Source organism: Emys orbicularis, chromosome 3 (assembly GCF_028017835.1).
Source record: "Emys orbicularis isolate rEmyOrb1 chromosome 3, rEmyOrb1.hap1, whole genome shotgun sequence".
Taxonomy (NCBI): domain Eukaryota; kingdom Metazoa; phylum Chordata; order Testudines; family Emydidae; genus Emys; species Emys orbicularis.
This window is the reverse complement of record NC_088685.1, coordinates 101,205,171-101,230,154: the sequence shown is the minus strand read 5'-3', so window position 1 is coordinate 101,230,154 and position 24,984 is coordinate 101,205,171. Positions and strand designations below refer to the sequence as shown.

The following is a 24,984-nucleotide window of genomic DNA, read 5'->3' as shown; positions in this document are numbered from 1 at the left end:
ACACCCCAAAGACCTGCCCCTCCATGCCGAGCATGCCGCAATAGCAAGTAAGAGGGTCAGAATGTCTCTCTCTCTCTCACACGTATGACTGCCCAGTCCCCCTCCCTTCCTGGCAGTGATTTATGTCTCTACTAGCTGCTTCGGGCACCTGAAACAACCTGCCTGTGCTGCTGGGGAGGGATGGGTGACCACTCTTACAGCTTCCCTTTGCTTCCCCATCAGAAGTCATTTTTCTGTGGGGAAGCAAAGAAATCTGTGGGTGACATGAATTCTGCACATGTGCAGTGATGCAGAATTCCCCCCAGGAGTAGCCAGCAGCCTAACTATTGTCAAGTTTTTAGCAGGCATCATGGCAAAGGAAAGTTTGAAGGAGGATTTTGAAGGTCTATAAGGAGGTAGCTTTGAGACTGTTTACAGGGAGTGCCTCCCAAGCATGAGTAGCAGCAAGGGAGAAAGCACAAAGGTGCTTGTTTGAAAATTTAACTAGCGGGCGATGGAGGCTGATGTCATGAGCTGATTTGGAAGTGGGAGTTGACATCTTGATAATGGTTGAGAGATGATAGGCAGCATGTGGATAGGCCATGTAGGGCCTTAAGAGTGAAGATGAGTAGTTTGTGTTTGGTGTGACAGAGAAAAGGAGCCAGTGGAGGGATGCAAAGAAGAGGGTTGACCTGGTCAAAGTGAATGGCTAGGAAAATTATCTTTGCAGGAACATTTTTGAATAGATCTGAGCAGGACAAAACTGTGTTTGTCAGAGAAAAGGTTGTTGCAGTAATCAAGACATGAGATGAACAAGAGTTTTAGTTGTGTGCATGGATAGGAAAGGTCATTATCTTAGGGCTTGTCTTCATGGGTAATTGATGCCAAGGTTTTGGTCTAAGAGGCAGGCAGAATGGCGGTGCTGGGAGAAGGCCTTCGGAGGTGAGGGGTAGATTATGAGCTCTGTTTTAGCCATGTTGAGTTTGAGCTGACACCTAGACATCCACAAGGAGATGTTAGAGAGAGGCTGAGATTTCAGTTTAGACAGAAGAAGACAGGTCTGGAGTAGAGAGGTAGGTCAGCGAGTCATCAGCAGAGAGGTGACAGCTGATTTTTTGTTTGTGGATGAGATTACCCAGAGGTATGGTGTAGAGGGAGAAGAGAAGGGGACCAAGGACAGAGCAGGATGAAGCAGAACCTCTTGAAGACACTCTGAAGGAGCGATCAGAGAGGGAGGAGAAAAATCAGGAGAGGATAGAGTAACAGAAGCCAAGGGAGGATATGATTTCAAGACGAGCATGGTTGATGATGTCAAAGATGGCTAACAGACCAAGGAGCATGGGGATGGAATACTGGTTCTGAGCTTTGCCTAGGAAGAGGTCATTAAAGACTTTGGAAAGATCATTTGTGATGATCACACATTCTTGCCCTAATACTACCCTAATGAAAGAATAATTTCTTTTAGCTCAAGCAGGGAATGTGTGTATTTTAGACGCAGAATATAACGAGTTCTGTTCGCTATGGCATATGCATATGGTAAATTGGTGACTGTAGTGTGTACCTGTGAAATGTGTATAGTAGCGTACTATTGGAATATTAGTAAGTCAGGATCCTGTACTCACAGTTTAAAAAAAAAAAAGGAGGGGGGGCGCTAAGCTAAACATTAAAATGGTGCAGTGCTACAAAATGTATCCAAGTATTTGTGCAGGGAATGCCAAACCAGATTAATGCTGAAAAAGCACTGAGGTGGTGGTGACCCAGAACTCCCCCCTTTGGTATACTGCAGTCAGCATCCTTATAATGCATTAAATCAATAGTGCTTGAATGAGTAATAAAAATTACACCTTTGAATAAAATGTAAATAAATTGATCTACTACTCACAAACTCATTATCCAACACATTTTCAACTGCGTAAAAATAGATCCACATACCCATAAGCAACTTACTCCCTCCAGTTTTTCAGCTCATCATATTTGAAGCTGAATGCTGATTGTGCAGAAAAACAAAAACATCTTTAAAAACGTAAAGCCTTAAACTTAGTTGTGTTCTTGTAAAACTTTAAAAATAAAAATAATTGAATTCTATTTCTTCAAAAAATGTTATCGTGTCAATCTGTGTCATCCAATTACCAGCTCGTGTGTATTTCACCTATGTGTCTGTAGTTTTATTATTACGGGGCTACAACAGAGTGGCTGAATCTGATTCCCCTCCCCCCCCGCTCCCCGTTAATATTATCTCAAAGAGCTTGTAGCGAGAAAGTGGAACAAATATAATCAGGCTGGCACTTATCAAATCTAAGGTTGAACTAATCAATACAAAAAAACGTTTTCTGTTATAAATAAGGCAGGTGGACCATGTCCCAGGGGTCAAAGCTCTGCACTGCTACAGAAGAAGCCTGGATTCAAGTCGCATTCAAGTCTTTCATTGGCTGGGCTGATAAGACTTGGAAGAGCTATGGAGGTTGCACAGCAATTTCCTGAGGAAAAGGGAACACCTTGAATCATCCTTAAATAATTGCTTTGGTTGATCTAGATTCAGCACTTATGAACTCTGAAAGAATTCTTGATGCCGTTTGCTTCACATGAAAGATCAATGAAATCTTGGGTATTGAGGATGGAAATAGGAGCCGTTCCTACCCCAAAAACCAAAACCGTCCCCAAAATTATAAAATGATGAAGATAGAAGATGACATCTCAAAGGGGAAGTGTACTGACCAAAGTACTTATTAGCACATCCTAAAGGTCAATCAGTGAGAAAGAACACAGAACGTGGCTTTGGAGAAAGCTGTATGCCCTCAGCCTTTCAAAATAAAGTTCATGTGCCATAAACCTCTTATAGAGGCAACAAAGAATGACTCCTGATGGCACCTAGGGCTTCCCACCACAATAACAAACAAATCTCAAGTATCATTTGTGGGAAACAAGGAGAGAGGGAGGTGGGAAGGTTCATTAGCATAAGGCAACCAATAAAGTGGATACTGCAATAACTGCATTGCGATTAAACTATTCTATCCTTCACAAATTGCCTAAAACCCATGTAACATTAAATAAGGAATCAATAAATTGCACAGCAGAAGGAGAAAGGCACTGAAATACATTTATACCAACACAATATATGAGCAAAAGACTATTTACAACTCCCTCGTGGCTACACTGTACTTGAGCTCTGCTCTAGCTTCACTTATGAGAAATCTTTTGTAACACACATTCATTATCTGTGGAGCATTGCATTTTCCACCCATTATTAATTTATTCATCACTAATTAGCAAGGGAGCAGTCCCTGACTCTTTCAGCAAGATCAATTAGCGAAAATGGATTGGACATCTTTTAGCGTGCACTTATACTGTATACAGCTGACTGAGGACACTGAGTGAGACCAAGACAATGTTATTATTGGCTGGAAGAGGCAGCTTAATGCCACAGGCTTACTTGTTGCTGGGAATGGTCAGAGGACACGCACAAGGATGGCAGTCCTCTGGAGATCCTCGGACGTTCCCATAGAATCCAACTGCGCACCTTTCACAATGATCGCCAGCAGTGTTGTGCCTGCAGTTCTGTGAGGAGGGAGGGAGAAAGAAAGTGGACTGTATTTTGTTCCCAGCCCAAGGGAGTCAAACATTCTTAGATACAAGGGATCTTTTTCCTGGAATGAGTTCTTCATTACTGTCTCTGATGCAGTTCTCACTGGAGCTGCCTTGTTTGAGACTCTCCAGAAGACATGCTGTGGGTGTTACATATGGGTTTACATGGAGGAGGAATGGAGGCCTGCAACTAGCCACATGTATTCCTGCAGTTTCCCATCCTGTTCATCTATCTTTCCCTTTCTTTCTCTGCTCCAGTTGTCAAAGTAGGAGAAACAATTAACACTCCATCTTAATGTGTCACCAATGCAGGCATGTTATTGTCTATCAGAATAGCATGTTGTTTATTGTGAAACAAACAGTGAGTTGCATATTGGGCTTACAGGTGTAATGGGGCAATCACCTCTGGAGTGCCTCCAAGTGGCAAAGTGCAGTATCACAGTCCTTTTCTCACCCTTGGTGCCTCCTGCATGCTGCTGGCTGACCTTGATGGGTCTTCAGTGGTTTGGCCCTGTGGCCCACTCACAAAATTCAAATGAACCCCTTCTGTTCAGGCTCCCAAATAAGGCCTGTCCCCTGCTTGGGGTTTATGCCCCTTTACCTGTGGCTGGCAAGGAAAGCTGGACCTCCCCACTACTCTGGATTCCAACCCAGGAACCCTATAAACAGCAGGTGCATACTTCTTACTCCAGTCCATTGCTGCTATTTCCCTAGGCACTTCGACCCAGCCCCTTTTATCTCCATTCCCCAGGTTCTCTTGTATCTCCAGCCCAGAGAGGAGCACCCTTCTTCAACAGGTTTCCTGCTTCAACAAGCAGTAGTTTGGAGGAGAAAAAATATGTTACATGATTGGAATCCCTAATTCAGGAAGGTCATTCTGGGAAAACTCTGAAGATAGGTTCATTTTTTTGGTCCGGCAACCTTGACAGTGTCCTCTTTTTAAAGCACGAGATTAAAATATGTCCTCCAGATTTTCGATTTTGGCACACAGCAGATTAATTTTAGAACATAGTGCACTAGGTTAGGAAGAGCCTACAATTTATACCTGACATATAGAGGTTTCAGGGTCACACATATTACTATGTCCATGGCATTGACATGCGGCACAGGTGCCCAGAGTTGGGCCAGGTCTCCTGCCAGATGATCTAGAAGGCAGTCTATAAAATCCCGGAGAACAGGCCTACAAGAAGGAAAACAGATCATCACATAATGGACGGATACTGGGAGTACGGCAAGCTCATCTTCACCATCAGCAGCTTTTACAAGTTGCCAGGCCTCCAGCTATGTTAAAAACAATATACAGTACTTTACAAATAGCAGAACCAACAAAAATTGGAAACATTATTGCAAAATCCCTGGAACACTGCCCTGGCACCAGTCTTTTCATACTACAGCTAGAGAGACCTTTCATTCACATGCAAAATACCCAGTCTTTCTCACTGTGCATCAAGCATCCTTCCCTTCATTTCTTGAGAAAGAGGTTTATTTTCAAAATAAAATTGTTGCATGGGCTACAAGGAGCAAGCAGGAGGATTCGGTTTCCCTTTTCCTTGGTGGGTTTTTCAGATTTGACAAGCTAATATCTGCTTGATGGAAAACAAGCAAATGTCCAATGATACTCATCAAAAAATTTCTTCATGACTGTATTATTTATATCTGTATAATTTAAATATAAAAGTAAAGAATTAAAAATAAAGCTCTAATAAAATTTATTCTTGATCTGTTTTTTTTCACTTGGTAATAAAATTCTGAGAGCCCACCAAAGATTGTTAGCAAAGCTGACGTGCAAAATCAAACCTTCTATCTTCATTTCAAGATCCAACCCTTCATCTACATTATTATGTAAGTATATCAATGTGGATCTCCAAAAGCACACAGCTATGACAGTATAAAAAAACCTAACCAAAGCAGGATTGTTTTGGAGCTTCATCCCATTAGAAGAAAGTGTACATAGATAAGAGAAACTCTACAACCTCAACCCCCACAAACCCACCCCAAGGATCTTCTACATGCCTCTCAAGATAAACAAAGGAACTGCTGCAGACCCTTATATCAGGCAACAGCACTGTTATTGAAGGAATACTGGGTCTCAGAAACAATCCTCAAACCACTCACCACCTAAAGGGCCAGTTTCCTCCAGGACACAACCAACTTCCTCCAGAAACTCCGCAACATTAACAACCTCCCTCAGAACACCATCCTTGCCACCATGGATGTCACCTCCCGGAACACCAAAATCCCTCACCATGACGGCATTGCTGCCTGCCTCAAATATCTACAAGACAATGGACAAAACTCAGAAATCCACTCCAAACACATTGCCAAACTCATCCATTTCTTCCTCACCCAAAACAACTTTACATTTAACAATAACACTAACACAAACCGTGGGAACAACCATGGGTTCCAGGATCACTTCCCAGTATGCCAACCTCTGCTTGGGCCACCTCGAGGAAGAATTTCTGGACAAATGCACCACACATCCATCAATGATATTTTCATCCTCTGGACAGACAACCCAAACTCCCTCATAAATTTTCACCACAACTTCAACGACCACCTCCCATCCATCAAACTCTCTTTAGAACACCTCCACACCAGTATCAAGTTCCTGGACACCTCAATCAGCTTTAACAATGGAATACTACAGACCACTATATAAAAGAAATCCACAGATCACCACATCTACCTATACAGATCCAGTAACCACCCTAGACACGCTAAGAAATCTGTTATCTACAGCCAGGCACTGAGATACCACTGAATATGCTCTGAAGAGAAAGTCCAGGATACATACCTAAACACACTTAAAGCAGCCTTCATCAAACAAGGACACACCACCAGAGAAGTAGATCTCATCATAGAATGAGCTACCCAAATATCCCCAAAGAATCTGCTTCAGTACAGAAAACAAACCCCACTGACTGCACACTCCTAGTTATCACCTGTCACCCCACATCAAAACACATATAGGGTATCTGTTACGCTAGCAGATGCAGGTGCCAGCTCATGCCAAGGCCTCTAAGTCTCACTTAAGACTGACAAAAGAATGGCTGGAAACCAGTGTGGCTCACCTGTATGTTAGTGTTGTTAAAATAGGAATTAGATTTATAGCTCTATATTTGGTGTTTGGACTTTATGAAATGCTTGTGAGTTGCTGGATGTATTAATCTCACTTACAATATCTGTATCCCACGTTATAAGGTAATATTTAAGTGTTTGCTTTGTAACTATAAAAGTGTGTGCTATGAAACTGGAAGACCCCCCACCCAGTCAGAAAAGCATTACTAAGTCTGCAATACTAGTTTACCAAAAGAGGTGCAGTCTCCTGTCCAACAAAAGAAGACCTATAGACACCAGACGGACCATTGTGGAACATCAGCAGACAGAAGACTTTGTTGATTGCTCCCCTTACACTCATGAAGAGGGGACGTGAACAAACCCTCATCTCATCACAGTTTGAACTCTGGGGCAATGGAATAAAAATCCCTGACCCAAAGATTCTGTATCATTATGCTGTTTGGAATTTGGAGATGGCAATATTTCTGTGCATAAGCAAGGGATCTCCAAGATGCTTAGATACCAGTCCTCATCCTCAAAGGAAACCTGCACAACACATTCAAAAGACAAGCCTGGGAGCTTAAACTCATAACTTTGCTAGACACTAAAAATCATGCACTGAACAGAGACTGGATTTATGGCTTATTACAACAATCTATAGCCAGTAACAACCCCCCTCAGCTTCTTCCACCCTGCCCTTTCCTCCCTGGAGGGGGGGGTAATTAAACGGTCCACTTCACCTTGAAAGGTCCCTTAAAACATGTGTTAACTACATATGCTAAACAAACTATTTAGCAGTGACTCTATGAGGCCACGTCTACACTACAGACCAATATCGGTATAACTATGTCACTCAGGGGTGTGAAAAATCCACACTCCTGAGCAAATTAGTTATACTGGCTTAACCCCCCGCCCCAGTGTAGACAGTGCTGTGTCAACAGAAGAAGCTCCCCTGACGGCATAGTAGTGTCTTCACTAAAGTGCACATGAAGACAAGCCCTGAATAAGTTTACCAGACTGGAAGAAGAGCTCTGTGTAAACTTGAAAGCTTGTCTTTCACCAACAGAAATTGGTCTAATAAAAGATGTTACCTCACCCACTTTGTCTCTCTAATACCCCGGGACCGACATGGCTACAACATCACTGCATTCTGAATATTGTTGTGATAATTGGTGTAAGGGACCATCTATCAAAAAGGCAGACTTGCCAGGTGGTAAGATAGAACACACAACCAGTTTGGGGTTTGTGCCCTGATTTCTGGCAGTGTGCCCTGAGGTTGGCATCTCTGTTCGTGAGCCACTCTAGACAGCCTGACAGTATCATCAAACTATTACAACCCATACTTGAGGGACCACATCCTGAAAGAAATCTTTCCTGAACCCCTACTTCTGGTCTTCAAACAACCCCCCCCCCCAACTTTGCCAAGCTAATCATCAGAAGAAAGCTCCCAGAGACTAGGACAAACCAACTCAAAGTGAGACCAGACCCTGCCAGAACAACAGATGCAAAACCTGCAAACATATTTCCAGTGCTACAACGATCAATACCTCCCACGACACATCTTTCAAGATTCATGGGTCCTACACATGCCTATTGCAACATGTGGTGTATCTCAACCAGTGCATCAAATGCCCTAACAACATCTATGTGGGTGAAAGCAGACAATTGCTACTCTCTCAAATGAACTCACACAGAAAAATGATAAAAGATAAAAACACCCTATCAGCTGAGGGCAAACGCTTTGGGGGGGGGGGGTATAAAACAAACCCACTCCATATTTAACCTCTTAGTCCTCACCCTCAAAGGAAATCTGCACAAAACCTTAGAAGGACAAACCTGGGAACTTAAATTCATAACTCTGCTGGACACTAAAAACCATGGACTTAACCGAGACATTAATGTTACAGCCCATTACAACAATTTGTAATGCACCCTGCTGCCTACTAACCCTCCATTGACCTATGACTGCAGAAGTGTTAATTGCCCACTTTATTTGAAGTGGGCTACAACCCCTCATGCTTAACAATCTGTCCCATCTTATATTTAGCGTGTACACTCTGGTTGCCATCTCCAGACCTGAAGAAGAGGTCTGTGAACCTCGAAAGCTTGCCCCCTTCCACCAACATAAGTTAGTTCAATAAAAGACATTACCTCACCTACCTTGTTCCTCATAGATAAGATATTCAGTTTTATAGTATCATGTACAACGGAGCAGGTCTCCAGACCCTATTAAGGGTGTCTTAATGAGGTCATGTCCTACTCTTGATGAGGATTTAGGCTTTTCTGAAGGGGTGGAAGTTGGTGAGGCCTCATCTGGAGTACTGTGTCCAGTTTTGGGCCCCACACTACAAGAAGGATGTGGAAAAATTGGAAAGAGTCCAGCGGAGGGCAACAAAAATGATTAGGGGTCTGGAGCACATGACTTACGAGGAGAGGCTGAGGGAACTGGGATTGTTTAGTCTCCAGAAGAGAAGAATGAGGGGGAATTTGATAGCTGCTGTCAACTACCTGAAGGGGGGTTCCAAAGATGATGGAGCTCGGCTGTTCTCAGTGGTGGCAGATGACAGAACAAGGAGCAATGGTCTGAAGTTGCAGTGGGGGAGGTCTAGGTTGGATATTAGGAAACACTATTTCACTAGGAGGGTGGTGAAGCACTGGAATGTGTTACCTAGGGAGGTGGTGGAATCTCCTTCCTTGGAGGTTTTTAAGGCCCGGCTTGACAAAGCCCTGGCTGGGATGATTTAGTTGGGAATTGGTCCTGCTTTGAGCAGGGGGTTGGACTAGATGACCTCCTGAGGTCCCTTCCAACCCTGATATTCTATAAGTGCTGCCTCCATTACATGGCAGTAAAATGGATGCAAAGTAAAACAGAAGGGAAACTGAAGTAAAGACTATGCAGCAGCTTTGCACTATCAAAAGTGGGATATTTGAGTGGAGTGTTAATTGACATGTGCTTGACTGTGCTTGTACAAAAGTCTGTAGCAGTATGTTAAGTTTATAATCATTGGTGACCCATTCAAGAATCTAAGTAAGAGAGAAAGTAGAAACACAATTATTTTCTTTAGAGTCAAAAGTAAGTAATCTCAACTCACTTTTATTTTGGGTTAGAATATGTTAAAATCAGTGAAGCACAGAAACAGTCTATCTGCCTTTACCATGGCTTGTGAGGAATTCTAATTTAGAGGAATAATCTCAAGTGGAAGTAATTTTGCTCCTTACTATAGATTCTTAGTTTTTCCCCTCAAAAATGTCCTTGTCCAAAACAAACTGGTACAGTGGAACCCTTTACAAGTGCTGAGAGCCCTTAGGATTAGGGTACAAATATGCAATTTTGGTAAGTCCTCACCTAAATTGAAACTCTAACTCATTTGTTTAATATGCTGTTGACTTTCTTCTCATCTGTATTGATTTGAAAATTATGAAATGACCCAGAATATGGTTATAATATGAAGTAAATTATGAGGATGTTGAATGCATTTTCCACAACTATTTCTGAAAGATACCAGCAGTGCTTATCAGGAAAGGTCTCTTTCATCCTTATATTTTGGGAAGGCGCTTGAATACAAATTTTGGATACCAATGTCACCTCTGAAATATCTGAGGCAAAAATACTATATGCATAGCTCTTACAACTGCAATTTTGGGATATGGACTAAACCAAGCAGTAGAAATGATTCCAGATGATAGGACAAGCTTTACTACCTATTAGCATATGCTAGAAAGCAACTGGGTATCAGATCTTTCTCTTTTCCTATTGGAATATGGGGGCTTAATCCTTTATAGAATATTCTATTAAAAATATATATTGTGAGAGTATTAAGATTGCACAATTAAGCAGGAAATGGCAACTCTGTAACTTCAACCTTACCGTTCCCCCCCCCCCAGAAAGTGTGCATTATGATACTGTTCTAATTACATTACCATATATAAGAGCTGGGTGAATAATGGATTTTTTGGTTTGCTTGCAATTTGAAAAATTGAAAACAAGTTTTGGTTTGATTCAAAATGAAAACAAAATTTGCAGAGAATTGAAAAGTTGAAAGAATTCTGAGTCAGGTTGAAATGAAAAGGTTTCATTTTGACCTGATTCAAAAAAAATTGTTTTGATTTTGGGTGTTATGACAAAAGCCCAATTTCCAAAACTCAAAATACTTAATGAAATGGAACTTCCATCCTCTACACAGCTCTACTTTTGGGTGTTTGACTTTGAAATGTTAACAGTGTTCGTTTAATGAAGTTTTTTGGGGTGTAATAATAAATAACTTGTCTGGTGAAAAATTTCGAAGAAATCACTATCTGTTTGTGGACAACTCATGAGCTGAAAATTACATGAAATTCACCAAATAACTACTGTGCATATTTGTTAGTCTAGAGTTTGTTCATGACTCATGGTGAATATTTAATATTCAAAATTCAAGCTGTTTTTATTGAACCCAGAGGCTACCTGTTTCTATTCCCTGACTGGATGAATGCATCACTTAGATTAATTTTTTCAATATGAATCTGCACAGGTATAAATTCAAAAGTCACTACAGGGAAAGGTATTGTAATATCCACTTAAAAATCTTGGTTTTGGGGGAACACTCCTGCCTGTAAATGCTTTTGATAGAATATTTTTTCAATACAAGCAAAAGGGATGTGAATGCAGTTAAAAGGAATTTGTTTTAAAACATTCAAAATTCACTGACAATTTTTGGCTGCATCCTCCCAGCTGCAGTGATAAATAAGAAAGTGTGATACTCTGTCAGTTCATGGCTGTTTTGCCAAGTACTTAACTTCAAATTCACTGCAGAGAACTGGCCAAGAAAATACCAAGCCAGGGGCAGTATTTGAGCATTTTAAGAAATAGTCATGAAGTGATATTTGTAAGCTAGCCTCCAGAAGAGAGTGATAGCACAACAACCAAGGTATTGCTAATACAGTAGAATCTCAGAGTTACGGACCTTGGGAAAGGAGGCTGTACATAACTCTGAAATGGTCCATAACTGTGAACAAGACGTTATGGACATCAGCCACAATGGGGTTGGGGCTGCAGCCACAGGGGTGTGTGTGTGTGTGTGTGTGTGTGTGTGTGTGTGAGAGAGAGAGAGAGAGAGAGAGCGCGCGCTCCGGGTGGGAGGGGACCTGGGGGAAGCGCTGGGGTTCAGGGCTTCAGCCCTGAGGCTCCGTTCCCAGTTTCAGCCTCGCAGTGGGCACTGGGGCTCAGGGTTTCAGTCCTGCAGCTCCATTCCTGGCTTCTGCCCTGCAGCAGGCACTGGGGCTCGGGGCTCCCCAGAGCTCCACTCCCAGTTTCGGCCGGGGGTGGGGGACAGGGCTCGGGGCTTTAGCTATGGGGGAACCGCTGGGACTGAAACTGGCACTCTCCTTGTAGCTAAAGCCATGAGCCCAAGCGCCCCCCATGGGGCTTAAGCAAGGAACTGAGCTGCGGGGCTGAAGCCCCAAGCCCCAGGGCTCCCCATGGTCTAAAGCCCTGAGCCCTGGTGCTCCCAAGGGTCAGAACCTGAGGCCCCCATCCCCGCCTGAAGCCCTGGCCCCAGGGGCGGCTCTAACTTTTTTGCTGCCCCAAGCCCGGCAGTCAGACTGCCTTCGGCGGCGTGCCTGCAGGAGGTCCGCTGGTCCCGCGGCTTTGGCGTACCCACCGCCGAATTACCGCCAAAGCCCCGGGACCGGCGGACCTCCCGCAGGCATGCTGCCCTCGGCGCGAACGGCAGGCCACCCCTCTGCGGCTTGCCGCCCCAGGCACGCGCTTGGTGCGCTGGTGCCTGGAGCCGCCGCTGCTTGGCCCCCCCTGCAGCTGCAGCCGTAACTGCCCGTGGCCGAAGCCCTAAACCCCAGAGCTAAAGCCCGAGGCAGTACAGTACTTTTTCGGGGGGTTTTGTCTCCCCTGCTGCCTGACTGATTGCTTTCGGTTCCACATGGTATCTGGTTGACCGGTAAGTCCGTGACTCTGGTGTTCGTATCTTTGAGGTTCTACTGTAAACACCTAACCTCTTTCAACAAGTTTCAATGACTTCCACTGCTCACACAATTCAGGCGCTGAGGCTTTGATCCAGCAAAGTTTAATGTCCTTAACTTTAAGCACATGAATAATTCCAATGATTTCAATGGGACTACTCATCTGCTTAAAGTTAAATAAGTGCTTAAAGGCTTTGAAGGATGGGGACCTGGGAGAGAAGGAACAGAGGGAATAAAATCAAGGGAGAGTGGGTGGCTTAGTTAAGCATAGTTATTATTTGAAACTCTTCTCATACCATTACTGCTGAAAGACGAATACAGAGTAAAGACATTTAATGAAGGTTACCAAACACTGTACCTCACATGACAAGCCAGAATAGCCCAGTGGGCAGTCACATTTCTCAATCAAGTGAGCACGAGGACTCATTCCAGACACATTGCCTTCTTCAGCAACTTCCATCGATATCTCAGAAATTCTGGAAAACACAAACCAGCAAACAAAGCTTATCAACTCCATAAAGCACTGTTTCAATGCAGGTTCAAAGTCAGCCATTACAGGAGAAAAAAGCTTCATTTGGCTGTCTTGAACTCTCTTGGCCTCATCAACATGAGACAAAAAATGCTCTATTTTTGCCTATGTATGAAGGAAACTTCAAACCCAACATACCTTCAATCTGATTTTCCATTTCTACCCTTCAGTTTAACTAACTCGTCTACTCTTCTTATTTCCATCTCCTCTTTTCTATTTGCAGCCAAAATACTGACAAAAGCCCATATCTGACTCCTCATTTGAACAGATCAGTAAGACATTGATGTCTCACACTAAACCTGGATCCAGTTCACAATTCCCAGGAGTGCAACAATAACTTTATTCACTAAATATGCTTCTAATGAGGCATTTTTAAAAATAAAATGTATCCCCAGCAACTAAAGCAAGCTAACAAGCTATAGAACAGACTTCAGAGACATTGGACAGTTAATTGCTTTTTAGCAGCAATTTTAAGACCTTAGCCAGAATTCATTTTTTTTCTCAGAATCACAAGGATAAATAAACAAAATATTTAAAACAAAGAAACACATAGAAGTTGGTTAATGTCATTTCATGTTGGGACTGCCAACTCTTTCCCTCCCCAAATGTCCACTTGATTATATTAATATCTTATACCCTCATCTCCCAACTATCCTTCCCACATACACTGAACAGACAAAATGATTCTAAAGGGCATCAAATGAAGCATGGACAATGACAGCAAAAGACATTTCTAAAGCATTAGTTTATCCCAGGGGATTGCAAAATCGTTGCTTTGCCGAAAGGAGGTATTTTAGCCCTCTCATTCTTTTTTGTTTAAATGAATACTAAACTTTGTTGTTCTTTAATAAGTAAAAAATATAGGGCAAGCCATGTAAATTTTAAAGTTTCCAAAAATAATTCCAAATCTAAGCAAGGAGAGGAAATTTCTTTCTCTTCTATCAGTGAATATGAATACTTTAATAAGAGTGAAATCAAAATAAAGAAGCTAATCCAGCCAGAATTTATTTATTAAATATCTGTGTGTAGGTGTTAGTACAAAGAAACTTATGGAAATAATTAGCTCCTGTTCATACTCCCAGATGACCCAACTCACAGATTTCTCCCACCCCCATTCCCCCAATTATACTGATCTATTTGTCTAGGCACATCTATTGCACCTGTCATCTTGGTATATAGGCATCAACATCAGGACGACCATAAGCAAATCTAGGGTAAAATCCTGACCCATTCAAATCAATGTGAGTTTTGCGATTGACTTCAATGGGATCCGGAGTTCACCACTAATATCTTGAGTCAACGCAATGTCCCAAGTGACAGCAGCACACTCCAGCCCATATACCTTGAGAAGGAGGGTCACCTGGAATAGAGAATTAGAACAAGGAGGAGACAAAAACAATGGACTGCAAAATAAATACGGTCCAAAATTATTGTTTTTGTATAGTGTCAACACAAGCTTGAATGGAACTCCCTGTATATTTAATATAAAAACAGAGTGGAATCTGCTTCCCCATCATCTTCAAGATACAGGATATGCCTACACTGAAATCTATGGTATGATGTGAGCACAGCAAAAAATAGCTGTGTACATGAAGGGATGGGCTATAGCATGGGCTACCAATGCAAGTATGAATCCAAGGTCCCTGTCATGGCTATACAGCCCGCACTGAAGCCCTTAGACTGCAGTGTAGTCGTAAACCAGAGGCAATGCTCTGTGTACGGCACAAACTATATACTGTCCCAGAGCTGAATTTACATAACAATATACTTTGGAACCACAAAGCTACTTGTTGTCTGGGTAAAAGCGTGACTTAAGGTAGGTTAGGTTTAGTTGCTTCCTGAAGCATGTCTAATGAGAACCAGTCTAACCATTGCTACCTGATCAGCATCTAGTATTCTGAAACAATTAACAGTAAAATTGAAAGCATACTTCCAATCCAGACTAATTTATTATCAAAATCCAATTGCCTGAAAAGCAAAGCAAAATCTAATTTGAATCTATGAAAGAAATATTTCAATTTTGAGTGGTAAATGTGAAAAAGGAGAACAACAAAATGAACACAGTAGGAGAAAAATGTTTGCCTTTGGATTTTTAGTAGAAACCTCTAAATAACTCTCCTTAATAGCATAGCTTTCTTGCAAAAACAAATGATAAATTATATAGCTAATACTGGGCTAACATTGGAATTAAGCGATTTTACACTTAGGTCTGGTTCGAATTTTCATTGACAGTGTTTTTCTACAGTATATCAGTCATCTGCAGCTCTGCTTTTTCAAACATTTGAGTTGAAAGAATTTTCATGTTACAATTAAAGAACTATTAACTCCTCACTGTACACTTTGAAAAAAATTGACAGTAGTCCTTTATAATAATTTTTTCTATAACTCTCTTCCCTCTAATGGCAACTGGAGGAGAAGAGAAGCTTTGCTTGTTAAGAGTTAGGCTCCAATTCAGGAAAGCATCCAGGACACAACTAAAGCACATGCTTAACTTTAAGTCACTGGACCTAAGTACATGTTCAAAGGTAAGCATGTGCTTAAGGGCTGTTCTGAATAGGGATGGACTTACATCTGTGGTTTAACTTCTCTCCTGAATCAAAGTCTGTAGTTCTTAGGCTAATCTCCCAATGACTTCTAAGGAATTTTTGGGTTTGATTCTACTGTTCTTATTCAAACGAAATTTCCTCTGAAATCAACAGGCATTTTGCTTGCGTATAGATTGCAGGGGTTTGCCTGCCAATTCTCCACCTAATGTCTCAAATATCATGGTGATGAGCATTATATAAATGCCTAGACAGATATCATAAAACTTTATGACAATCATCTCTACATCAATTGTGATATCATATACAGGTGGAGAGGTCCCCATTTTTGGGGCAGATTAACTCTTTAGCAAGTCCTGCTGCTATATAAAAGGCTATACTCTGTAATGTGACTCTGTAAAATCGCACCTTGGTTTTGCAACTGCTATCCCTGAAAACACACCCTGAAATTGGAAATTCAATCTCTCGTCTCCTGATTTACACATCATCACTGGTAGCCCTGAGCCAATCGAGGTGCATTATGCTTTGGTGTAGCTAGCTTTGAATAAGGTGTCCATCTCTGTACACCTCAGCATAAAGATTCTGAAAATGGAAATCATATAGCAATTTTTCTTATGATGCATGAGCCAGGATAGAGTTCACCTCATTCTCCACATCTGAGCTGGGCTCTGTAGTGCTAACAGTGATTGATATAAGTAGATGGAATATTTTTCTGGAGCAAAGACAATGCTTTTTAAAGTTTCCCATGAGGAATCATAATTGCTTTCCCACTCCTCTAAACTGAAGTTTCCCTGTGCACATCACACAATATTGTAAACTGAACATGCCAAAAATAGACAATCTGAAATGACGTGACACCCGCAGCTGCAAGGGACATCCAAGTTTGGAGAATGGTTGGTTAGTTCCTTTAAAATTACTTACAAAAAATAATAATTAATAATAAATAACAACCATCTGCTTCTATCACTTTTAGGGCACAGCTACTAGTCTTCCATGTCTCTGTTACACAAATATTGCAAAGTTACACATCTTTTTAATTCTACCACCATAATAGTACCTTCTCGAAATTCTATATCTAGATAGAGATATTTGTAGCCTATTACTTTTATCTGCCTCTACTATATTGGCATAAGTGTCATTTTAAGTGGGCACTATTTGAATCACTAATCATTTATTCACTACTGATTGCCAAGAGACAAATATTTCACAGGCCAAAATTCATATTTATATAATAGCACAATATTTGCATAACATTCAAATCTGTTTACAAAATATATTTTTGTTTTTTTCTTGGCTTTGGGATACTGAGAATACAAGTCTCATTTGGCTACAATAATTATGGTTTTCTCTTAATACAATGCCTTTCTCCGACTTCTCCAGCTTTACTAGACACCCTACTCTTTTTGTACGTCCCACTGATTTTGTGCCTGGATTAAAAATTCAGTTTGAAGTCTCAAGTGAATTAGCTGGGATGACTGCAGTATTTCAGGCTATTGCATGAAATTGTTACCTGCTTTGTCTCATGATGCTGCCATGAGAAGCCTTAATAAGAATGTAATGAATGTTGTACAACACATCCATGAAGTCCTCACGTGTCACAGTACTACTGACTCTTGGGTCATCACCATGATATCTCCATTCATGCTGAAGGAAACAATAAGACAAAAGCCAGCCAGTTAACGGTATCAACAGAACCAAGGGTTAACATTCTGAAACAGAACAGACTAAAACATTACCTCTGTCATCTCTATCTCATGTCTTGTCAGCTGGCCAATCAAAGGGGCAGCCATATGCCGGATGATAGTTCTAGTACGTGTGGGAGGCCCACCTCTGATGATGACCTGGGGATTATAGGTAGCAAAACCCGTCTCCTCGCGTGCTTCAAAGTAGATAGCATATTTCAGTTTCCCTCCATAAGCAGTCAGCTAATGAAGCAAACAGAGATACCAGTTACAGTTAGCTACAAATATATCTCTGTGCATACATGATGGATATGTAAGTATTACAAATGGATGTATAGATACGTGTGTGTGTGTGTGTGTGTGTGTGTGTGTGTGTGTGTGTGTGTACAGAGGCATGTGCTACTTGGAATATAGGGAGATCAACGATTGTGCACAGACATACATGAAGGTAATCTGTTTCTGCAGAACTGTAAAAACAAATGTCCCTCTTTGTGAGAGTCTGTGGGAATATCAACATTCCCATGAGCCCAATCAGGGGACTTCAAAAGTGCAACACACAATAGAGCCACAGAGGTGCAAAAGGCCCAAAGAGAAGGCTGTTTCAAACATTTTCAACAAACTGTGGCTACACAAGACATACAAAGCTTGTGTAGCATTTCTGTCAGATTGGGAGAGGCAGGGAGTCACAGAGTGAAATATTAACTTAATACAATCACTACAGTTTTTTTAAATAGTAGTTTTGTGAAAAGCTCCATCTTGTGCAAATAAATAAAATCACAAGCTAAAATCTGGAATTCCTGACAGATCTGTTGGCTATCACTGCCTGCGCTGGACAATAAAATTCCCATTAGTAGCATATTTCTTATATATTTGTATGATTAAATATCTAGTTTAAGATAGTATTGATGTTACAGGATTCCAAGTTTTGATGACAATTAATAGAATTTCCTATTATTTTTGTAACAATTTTGCCATGACAAATGGTAATGACAAAAATATTTATTCTTTGCAAGCACCTTCCAGTTTGCTGTGATTTTCCCAATAGAGGAATCAGAAGCATTTCTAAAATGTCATTTTTTGTCAGAATTCAAAGGAATCGTCTTTACCTTCCGTCCTTCAAACTGCTCCGGAAGTTTCCAGTAAATAGGTTCTGATTGGAGATCTTGCATCACCAGTTCAATGTTAGCTACTATCTCTGGATGCTGGAATACAACTCCTCTGGTAGTACTGTCCTGAAGGTTTTCATCTACCAGTGGCAGAACCATCTGTTCTGGCTTCAAGGTCAGCTGCACATATTAAAGGGATTAAAAAGAAAAATCAAACAGTTTATTTTTTCAAGCTTTTTTCATGTAGGCAAAGTCTTGTTATTCTTTTAATTTTTATTTTCTTAAAAACTGGTTGTACTTACTTTCACACTAGTCATGTGAGTAGTCCCACTAAATAGAACTATTTGAGTAAATGTTGCGCACTGTCAGAGTTCCACCATCTAGCCCTTTGCATTTAGTGCTCATGAAAGTGAGGAAAAAGCAGCACTGGCTAAAGCCAAATACAGTGTGATATGAGCATGTGTCTGCAAGCTCTTCACAGACCTCTGCCAATGTAGCTTGTTCATAAGACTTTGATATGTCTGTTATTTCAATCCTGGGCCACACCTCTGTTCAGAGTCTGAGAATCTTATATTAAGATGAAACACACCTCTTATTTTCACTTAAGATCTAGACCCACAGGGTAGACAGGCGTAATATAGGCATTTTTGTTACACTTATAGTCACCGGGCAGCCAATGTGAGAATAACTATTTACTGTTAGAAGCTCTAAGGCTGTCCTGAGCATGCTTTAGTGGGTTGGAGGGATGTGAGGATTTTTTTCTAAGATAGAGACTGATTAGTTGTCTGTGTGGTCCTGTACCACAATAAAATATTTCCTTTTTCAGTTCTAATCTGTTTTGGGTCTCATATACTACATTGGCAATGAGGATAAACTGAACACAACCATCAGAAAGTTCTACATACTGTGCAAGTGACAACCTTTTTTTGGCTTTCCATATGGCTGTATGTGGAAAAATGAAAGAGTATGATGCAGAATGGGAGAACTGGATTCAGTACTCAGAGACTCTCACAGTACTTCATTGCAAATGGTAAAGAGGATGATCACAAGAAACAAGCCATGTTATTGAGAGTTTTTGGAGCAAAAACATACAGTTTAATTAGAAGTTTGGTGGCACTGGAAAAGGCCAGTGCCAAATCCTTTGATGAGCTGGTTAAAGTGGTCTTGCACCATTAGATCCCCATGCCATCAGAAATTGTGCAGCATTTTGAATTTAACAGTTTCTCCCACCAACCTGGAATGTGGTCCATAGTAGTTTTTGTAGAAGAACTGCATAATTTATCAGAGCATTGTGGTTTTGGAGATACAGTAAATGCCATGCTGTGGGATAGACTTATCTGTGGTTCAGTGATGAAAGAGTTCAAAGATGTTTGTTGGCAGAGTCCACCTTAGTTTTGACAAAGCTCTGGAAATAGCGTAAGGTATGGAAGTAGGTGCGCAGCATGTTTTGGATTTACAGGGAAGCACTAAACAACAGGTAGATAGCCAAACTGTTGTGGGGACCCACCATACACAAGTTGTCCAGCATTCCACACAAAATAATCTTTAAGTAAACAGAGGTATCGCCTTAAGAACACACAACATTGCTTTAGAGGTTGGGAGAAACATGACCATATCCACCTGTCCATATACGGCTACAGAGTGCTGAATTTGCCAGAAGCGAAGTCATCTTACAAAAGCATGCTGTACAAAATGGACATATGGAAGGGAAAATGTGGGTCACAAGAAAGAGGTTTGTCATATTGCAGAGAAGGAAGAGGAACTGAGGACTTGGTGTATACTATGTTTATGTTACCAACAAAAGCCAAAAGGAGATGGCACTGTAAGTGGATGTTACAATTGATGGACAAAGAATAACCATGGAGACTGATACAGGAGCTTCTCCGTCTATAATCAGTGAAGTTACATATCACCAGTTGTGGACAAGGAACAATACACTATAGCTGGGAGTAGCAAAGGTGGTGTTATGTATATATACAGGAGAACAAGTTCCAGTGAGAGGTAAAGTCAATGTGGAGGTGGGATACCAGGATCAAAAGCCTTTTGTAGTAGTGAAGGGGGAAGGCCCCAGCCTCCTCGGGCAAGACTGGTTAAAGCTATTAAAATGTAACTGAGCAGATATCAGCCATGTCTATGTGCTAGATGTAGAAGCACTCAGAGCTGTTCACGGAGGGTCTTGGTACTTTGAAATGGGTCACTGGCAGAATTTACATGGATCATAGAATATCAGGGTTGGCAGGGACCTCAGAAGGTCATCTCGTCCAACCCCCTGCTCAAAGCAGGACTAATCCCCAGACTGATTTTTGCCCCAAATGGCCCCCTCAAGGATTGAACTCACAATCCTGGGTTTAGCAGGCCAATGCTCAAACCACTGAGCTATCCCTCCCCCCGCCCTGATGCTAAACCATGTTTCTTTAAGCCAAGGCAACTACCCTATGCCATGAATCATGAGGTAGACCAAGAACTGGACCAATTACAGCTAGCTGATATTATTGAGCCTGTCCAATTCTCATTCTAGGCTGCTCCTATTATCCCAGTGTTGAAATCAGTTGGTGGAGTGAGGCTACACTGGGACTACAAGGTTATGATCAATAGTGTGGCCAAGTTAGATAGGTATCCACTCCTCAGGATTGAAGACCTGTATGCTACCTTATCTGGGGGAAAACCTTTCACAAAATTTGATTTAAGTAATGGATACCTCCAAATTCCTCTGGACTTGGTTCTAACAGCTATGTAATGATCATACTCCCAAAGTGTTCTTTCATTACAACTGCCTCCCATTCAGAGTGTCAGCAGAGCCAAGTATTTATCAAAGGGCAATGGACAATTTATTCCAAGGCATGCCACATGTCTGAGTACACCTTGATGATATCCTGATTACAGGGGAATCTGAGTCAGAACACTTGCAAAATTTGGACCAGGTCCTACAAATTGTCTGATGCAGATATGCATCTTAAGAGGGAGAAGTGTATTTTTCAGACTGCTGGAGTAACTTACCTGGGATCAAAACTGCTGCAACTGGCTTACATTCAGTAGAGGAGAAGGCATGGACCATTACCGAGGCACCACCACCAAAGTCAATGTCCAAATTGAAATCCTTTCTAGCCAGGCTAAATTATTATAGCAAATTTTTACCCAAATGGCAACTGTACTGGCTCAATTACACAAACTGTTACAGAAAGGGATACAATTCTAGTGCAGTCAAAAACAAGAAATAATTTTTGCAGAAGCAAAGGAATTGCTACAGTCAAACTTTTTAGTTCATTATAAAAGCCAGAAAAAGCAAGTATTGTCTTGTGATGCCTCATCATATGGAATGGAAGTGGTACTAGCACACTGAATATCACATGAGTCTGAGCATCCAATCAGTTATGCAACAAGGTCACTAGCTCCAGCAGAATTTTTTTCCCCAAACCAGAATAAGAAGTGCTAGCAGTAGTCTTTGGGGGGTAAAGAAGATTCACTCTTACCTATATGGCAGGCATTTTGTTATACACAGACCCAGGGCCGGCTCTAGGCACCAGCAAAACAAGCTGGTGCTTGGGGCGGCACATTTTTAGGGGCGGCATGGCCGGCGCCAGAATGCCGCCCCTAAAAATGTGCCCCGGCCGCCCTAGCTCACCTCCGCTGCCGCTCGCGCGCCGCTACTCGCCCTCCCTCCCAGGCTCTCAAGCCTGGGAGGGAGGGGGAGAAGCGGCGCCCACGCCGCGGCCACTCGGAGTCTCCCCCTCCCTCCCAGGCTCTCAAACCTGGGAGGGAGGGGGAGATCCCGAGCGGCCGCGGCGCGCGAAACAGCCGTTTTGCGCGCTGCTGCTCCCCCTCCCTCCCTCTTAGGCTTGAGAGCCTGGGGGGAGGAGGCAGGGATGGGGATTTGGGGAAGGGGCGGAGTTGAGGCGGGGCCGGGGGTGGGGTAATTAAAAAACGGGGGGCGGGGGGGGCGGCCAAAATTGTTTTTGCTTTGGGCGGCAAAAATCCTAGAGCCGGCCCTGCACAGACCATAAACCTCTGAAAGATACGTTTGGTGAGCACAAACCTGTACCCCCTATAGCATCTGCCAGAATTCAGAGATGGGCTCTCACCTTATCAGCTTATGACTATAAGTTTGATTATAAACCTGGAAAAGCATTGAGATGCTCTGAGTAGACTTCCTTTACCGGATAGCGGCCCAGAGTACCTCAACCAACAGGAACCATCCTCCCTATTGTACTACTGTCCACTTCTCTAATTGAGGCAGCACAGATAAAAAGAGAGACAGAGAGAGACCCATTATTGTCGTGAGTACAGAGAATGGTTACAACTGGCTGGACAGAGAGCTCCAATATTACTACTCCCTAAAGGATTCTTTAAGTGTCCAGGTTGGGTGCTTATTATTAGAGTCCTGAGTGATCGTACCTCCAGTACGTAGATCAGTGGTACTGAAGTTGTTACATGAAGCACATCCTGGCATTGTTCACATGAAGGGGGTCATGTTCAGTTGTGTGAGGTGCCCGGGAATGGATCAGAAAATCAAGACTGTTGACAAACCACACACTGTTGCACAATCTAGCTGCCATGCTCCACTGAAAGTTCCTTTGCACTCATGGGGGTAGCTTCAGTTATCCTAGGCGAGGCTTCATGTAGACTATGCTGGTCCATTTATGGAGAAAATGTTTTTAATAATAATTGGTGTTCATTCAAAATGGACTGCAGCATATGTAATTCCCTCCTCCACAACTGAGGCTACACTTGATAAACTTTGACTTACATTTTCCATTTTTGGATTGCTTGAGACAGTGATGAGTGACAATGGTCCCCAGCTCACTGGTGTTGTATTTCAGGAATTTATGGGGGGGGAAAAACCAGCATCAAATACAATAGAACTGCACCAAACCACCCTTCCTCAAATGGTCTAGTAGAATGGGCTGTCCATGCAGAAGATGGCATAGAAGCCAAACTGGCCATGCTTCTTTTCCACTATTGCATGATGCCACTAGCCACAACAGGAAAGTCACCTGCAGAAACTCTTAATGGGAAGGAAACTAAGAACTCATTTGGACACTCTACACTGTTAAAGCTGCTAAGCTGAAGGAAAAGCAGGCAGCACAAAAGTTATACTATGATGTCTGAGCGTCATCAAGAACATTAGGTGCACATAATACAGTATATGCTCTTATGGCACGAACTGGTTATCTGTTCGCAACATAGCACATGCAAAACCACTTTCTTGGGTAACTGAGTTATCAAATGGAAGGCACACTCATAGATATCACAATCATGTTCACCTGCAGTCCCACGAGACATCACCAGTAGACAATTCTCATTTGGATATTGAAATAACAGGTGTTGCAAAGTCATTAGACTACCCAATTGCTACATCCAGAAATAGTGAGATTGCTGTGGACCTCATATCAACCACTACAGCAGACTTGGACATTAAGTCTGCAGAGATGGTTGTATTATCAGAAAGTCCTTCTGCATCTGCTACTGATCAAGGATCGCAGGTGTTTCCATTGCACAGTTCCAGAAAATCTCCCAAACCTAGAGATAGACTGGACTTGTATTAGTACGGTGTAGGCCTGTCTTGACATGAGTAATGGACATGGATGAGGACTCATTTCTTGGGAGACAGGATTAAGGATGTAAATGGATCAGCAGGCTGGAAACGGAATGTCTGTTCTAACTAAGATAAGGAGGAACACCCAGGGAACCATTTACAGTGGTCAAGATAACAATGGGTAAGATATCCCTGAAATAGAAGATGACGTAAGGAATAAGTTGTGCATGGACAGTGTGTGGACAGAGCATGCTGTACAGGGATTGGTTCCTATAAAGTGACCAAGCCAATCCTAAAACATGTGATGCAATGCATAGTAAATGTAATGTCATGTGTAAATGTATACAAAGTAAGAGGTTTGCTGTGTAACGTTGGATGTGAGGTATGACCCACCTCCACCCACCTACGTTTGAGTCTGATCAACTCACTGTAGCTTTCCTGTATGCCAAATAAAAACCTGAGTGACGAGACTGAATTCTTGGGGAACCAAGTGGAAGGGGTCTCAGGGGAGCCCAAAGGTATGGCAATTATGCTAGAGATGGCAGAAAAATCCCTTGCACTTGCCTGAGGTTTGAGGTAGTGTACCCAGCCAATTAGTCAGGATGTTTTGTTTTGTTGTTGCAATGTTCATGTTTTATGTTTATTATTACTAATGATTCAGAGGGGAAGGAGTATAATGTTTTAGATATTTTTGTTATGATTGGTGAAACCTAGTGGCCAGTGTGAGAATACATATTTCCTGCTAGCAGCCCTAAGGCTGTATTGAGCATGCTTCAGCAGGTTTGGGGCGGGAATAGGGGGTGGGAATGAGGAAGTTTTTCCAAGATGTAGGCTTATTAGTTGTCTATGTGAACCAGTACCACAATAAAATATCTCCTTTTCCAGTTCTAATCTGTTTTGGGTCTCAGGCAAGTGTATGAACTCTTTGTACTGCACAGCCCCACTTGCATCTCTTTCATTTAAAATTCAAACAAATTACTGTGTTCTCAAATACACTAAACTGTGTGAGCCCAAA

General features: G+C 42.0%; 1 protein-coding gene across 1 annotated transcript in view; it reads right to left on the bottom strand.

Annotated features, from left to right (window-relative positions):
- Nucleotides 1–24,984, bottom strand: part of LAMA2 (laminin subunit alpha 2) — a 344,610-nt gene that overhangs the window by 120,849 nt on the left and 198,777 nt on the right. The window contains exons 27-32 of the mRNA XM_065401428.1: nucleotides 18,437–18,616; nucleotides 17,385–17,573; nucleotides 17,159–17,292; nucleotides 12,935–13,052; nucleotides 4,607–4,741; nucleotides 3,410–3,534 (exon numbers count right to left, since the gene is read on the bottom strand). Of these exons, the coding sequence (XP_065257500.1) occupies nucleotides 3,410–3,534; nucleotides 4,607–4,741; nucleotides 12,935–13,052; nucleotides 17,159–17,292; nucleotides 17,385–17,573; nucleotides 18,437–18,616 (881 nt within the window). The remainder of the gene's footprint in view (nucleotides 1–3,409; nucleotides 3,535–4,606; nucleotides 4,742–12,934; nucleotides 13,053–17,158; nucleotides 17,293–17,384; nucleotides 17,574–18,436; nucleotides 18,617–24,984) is intronic.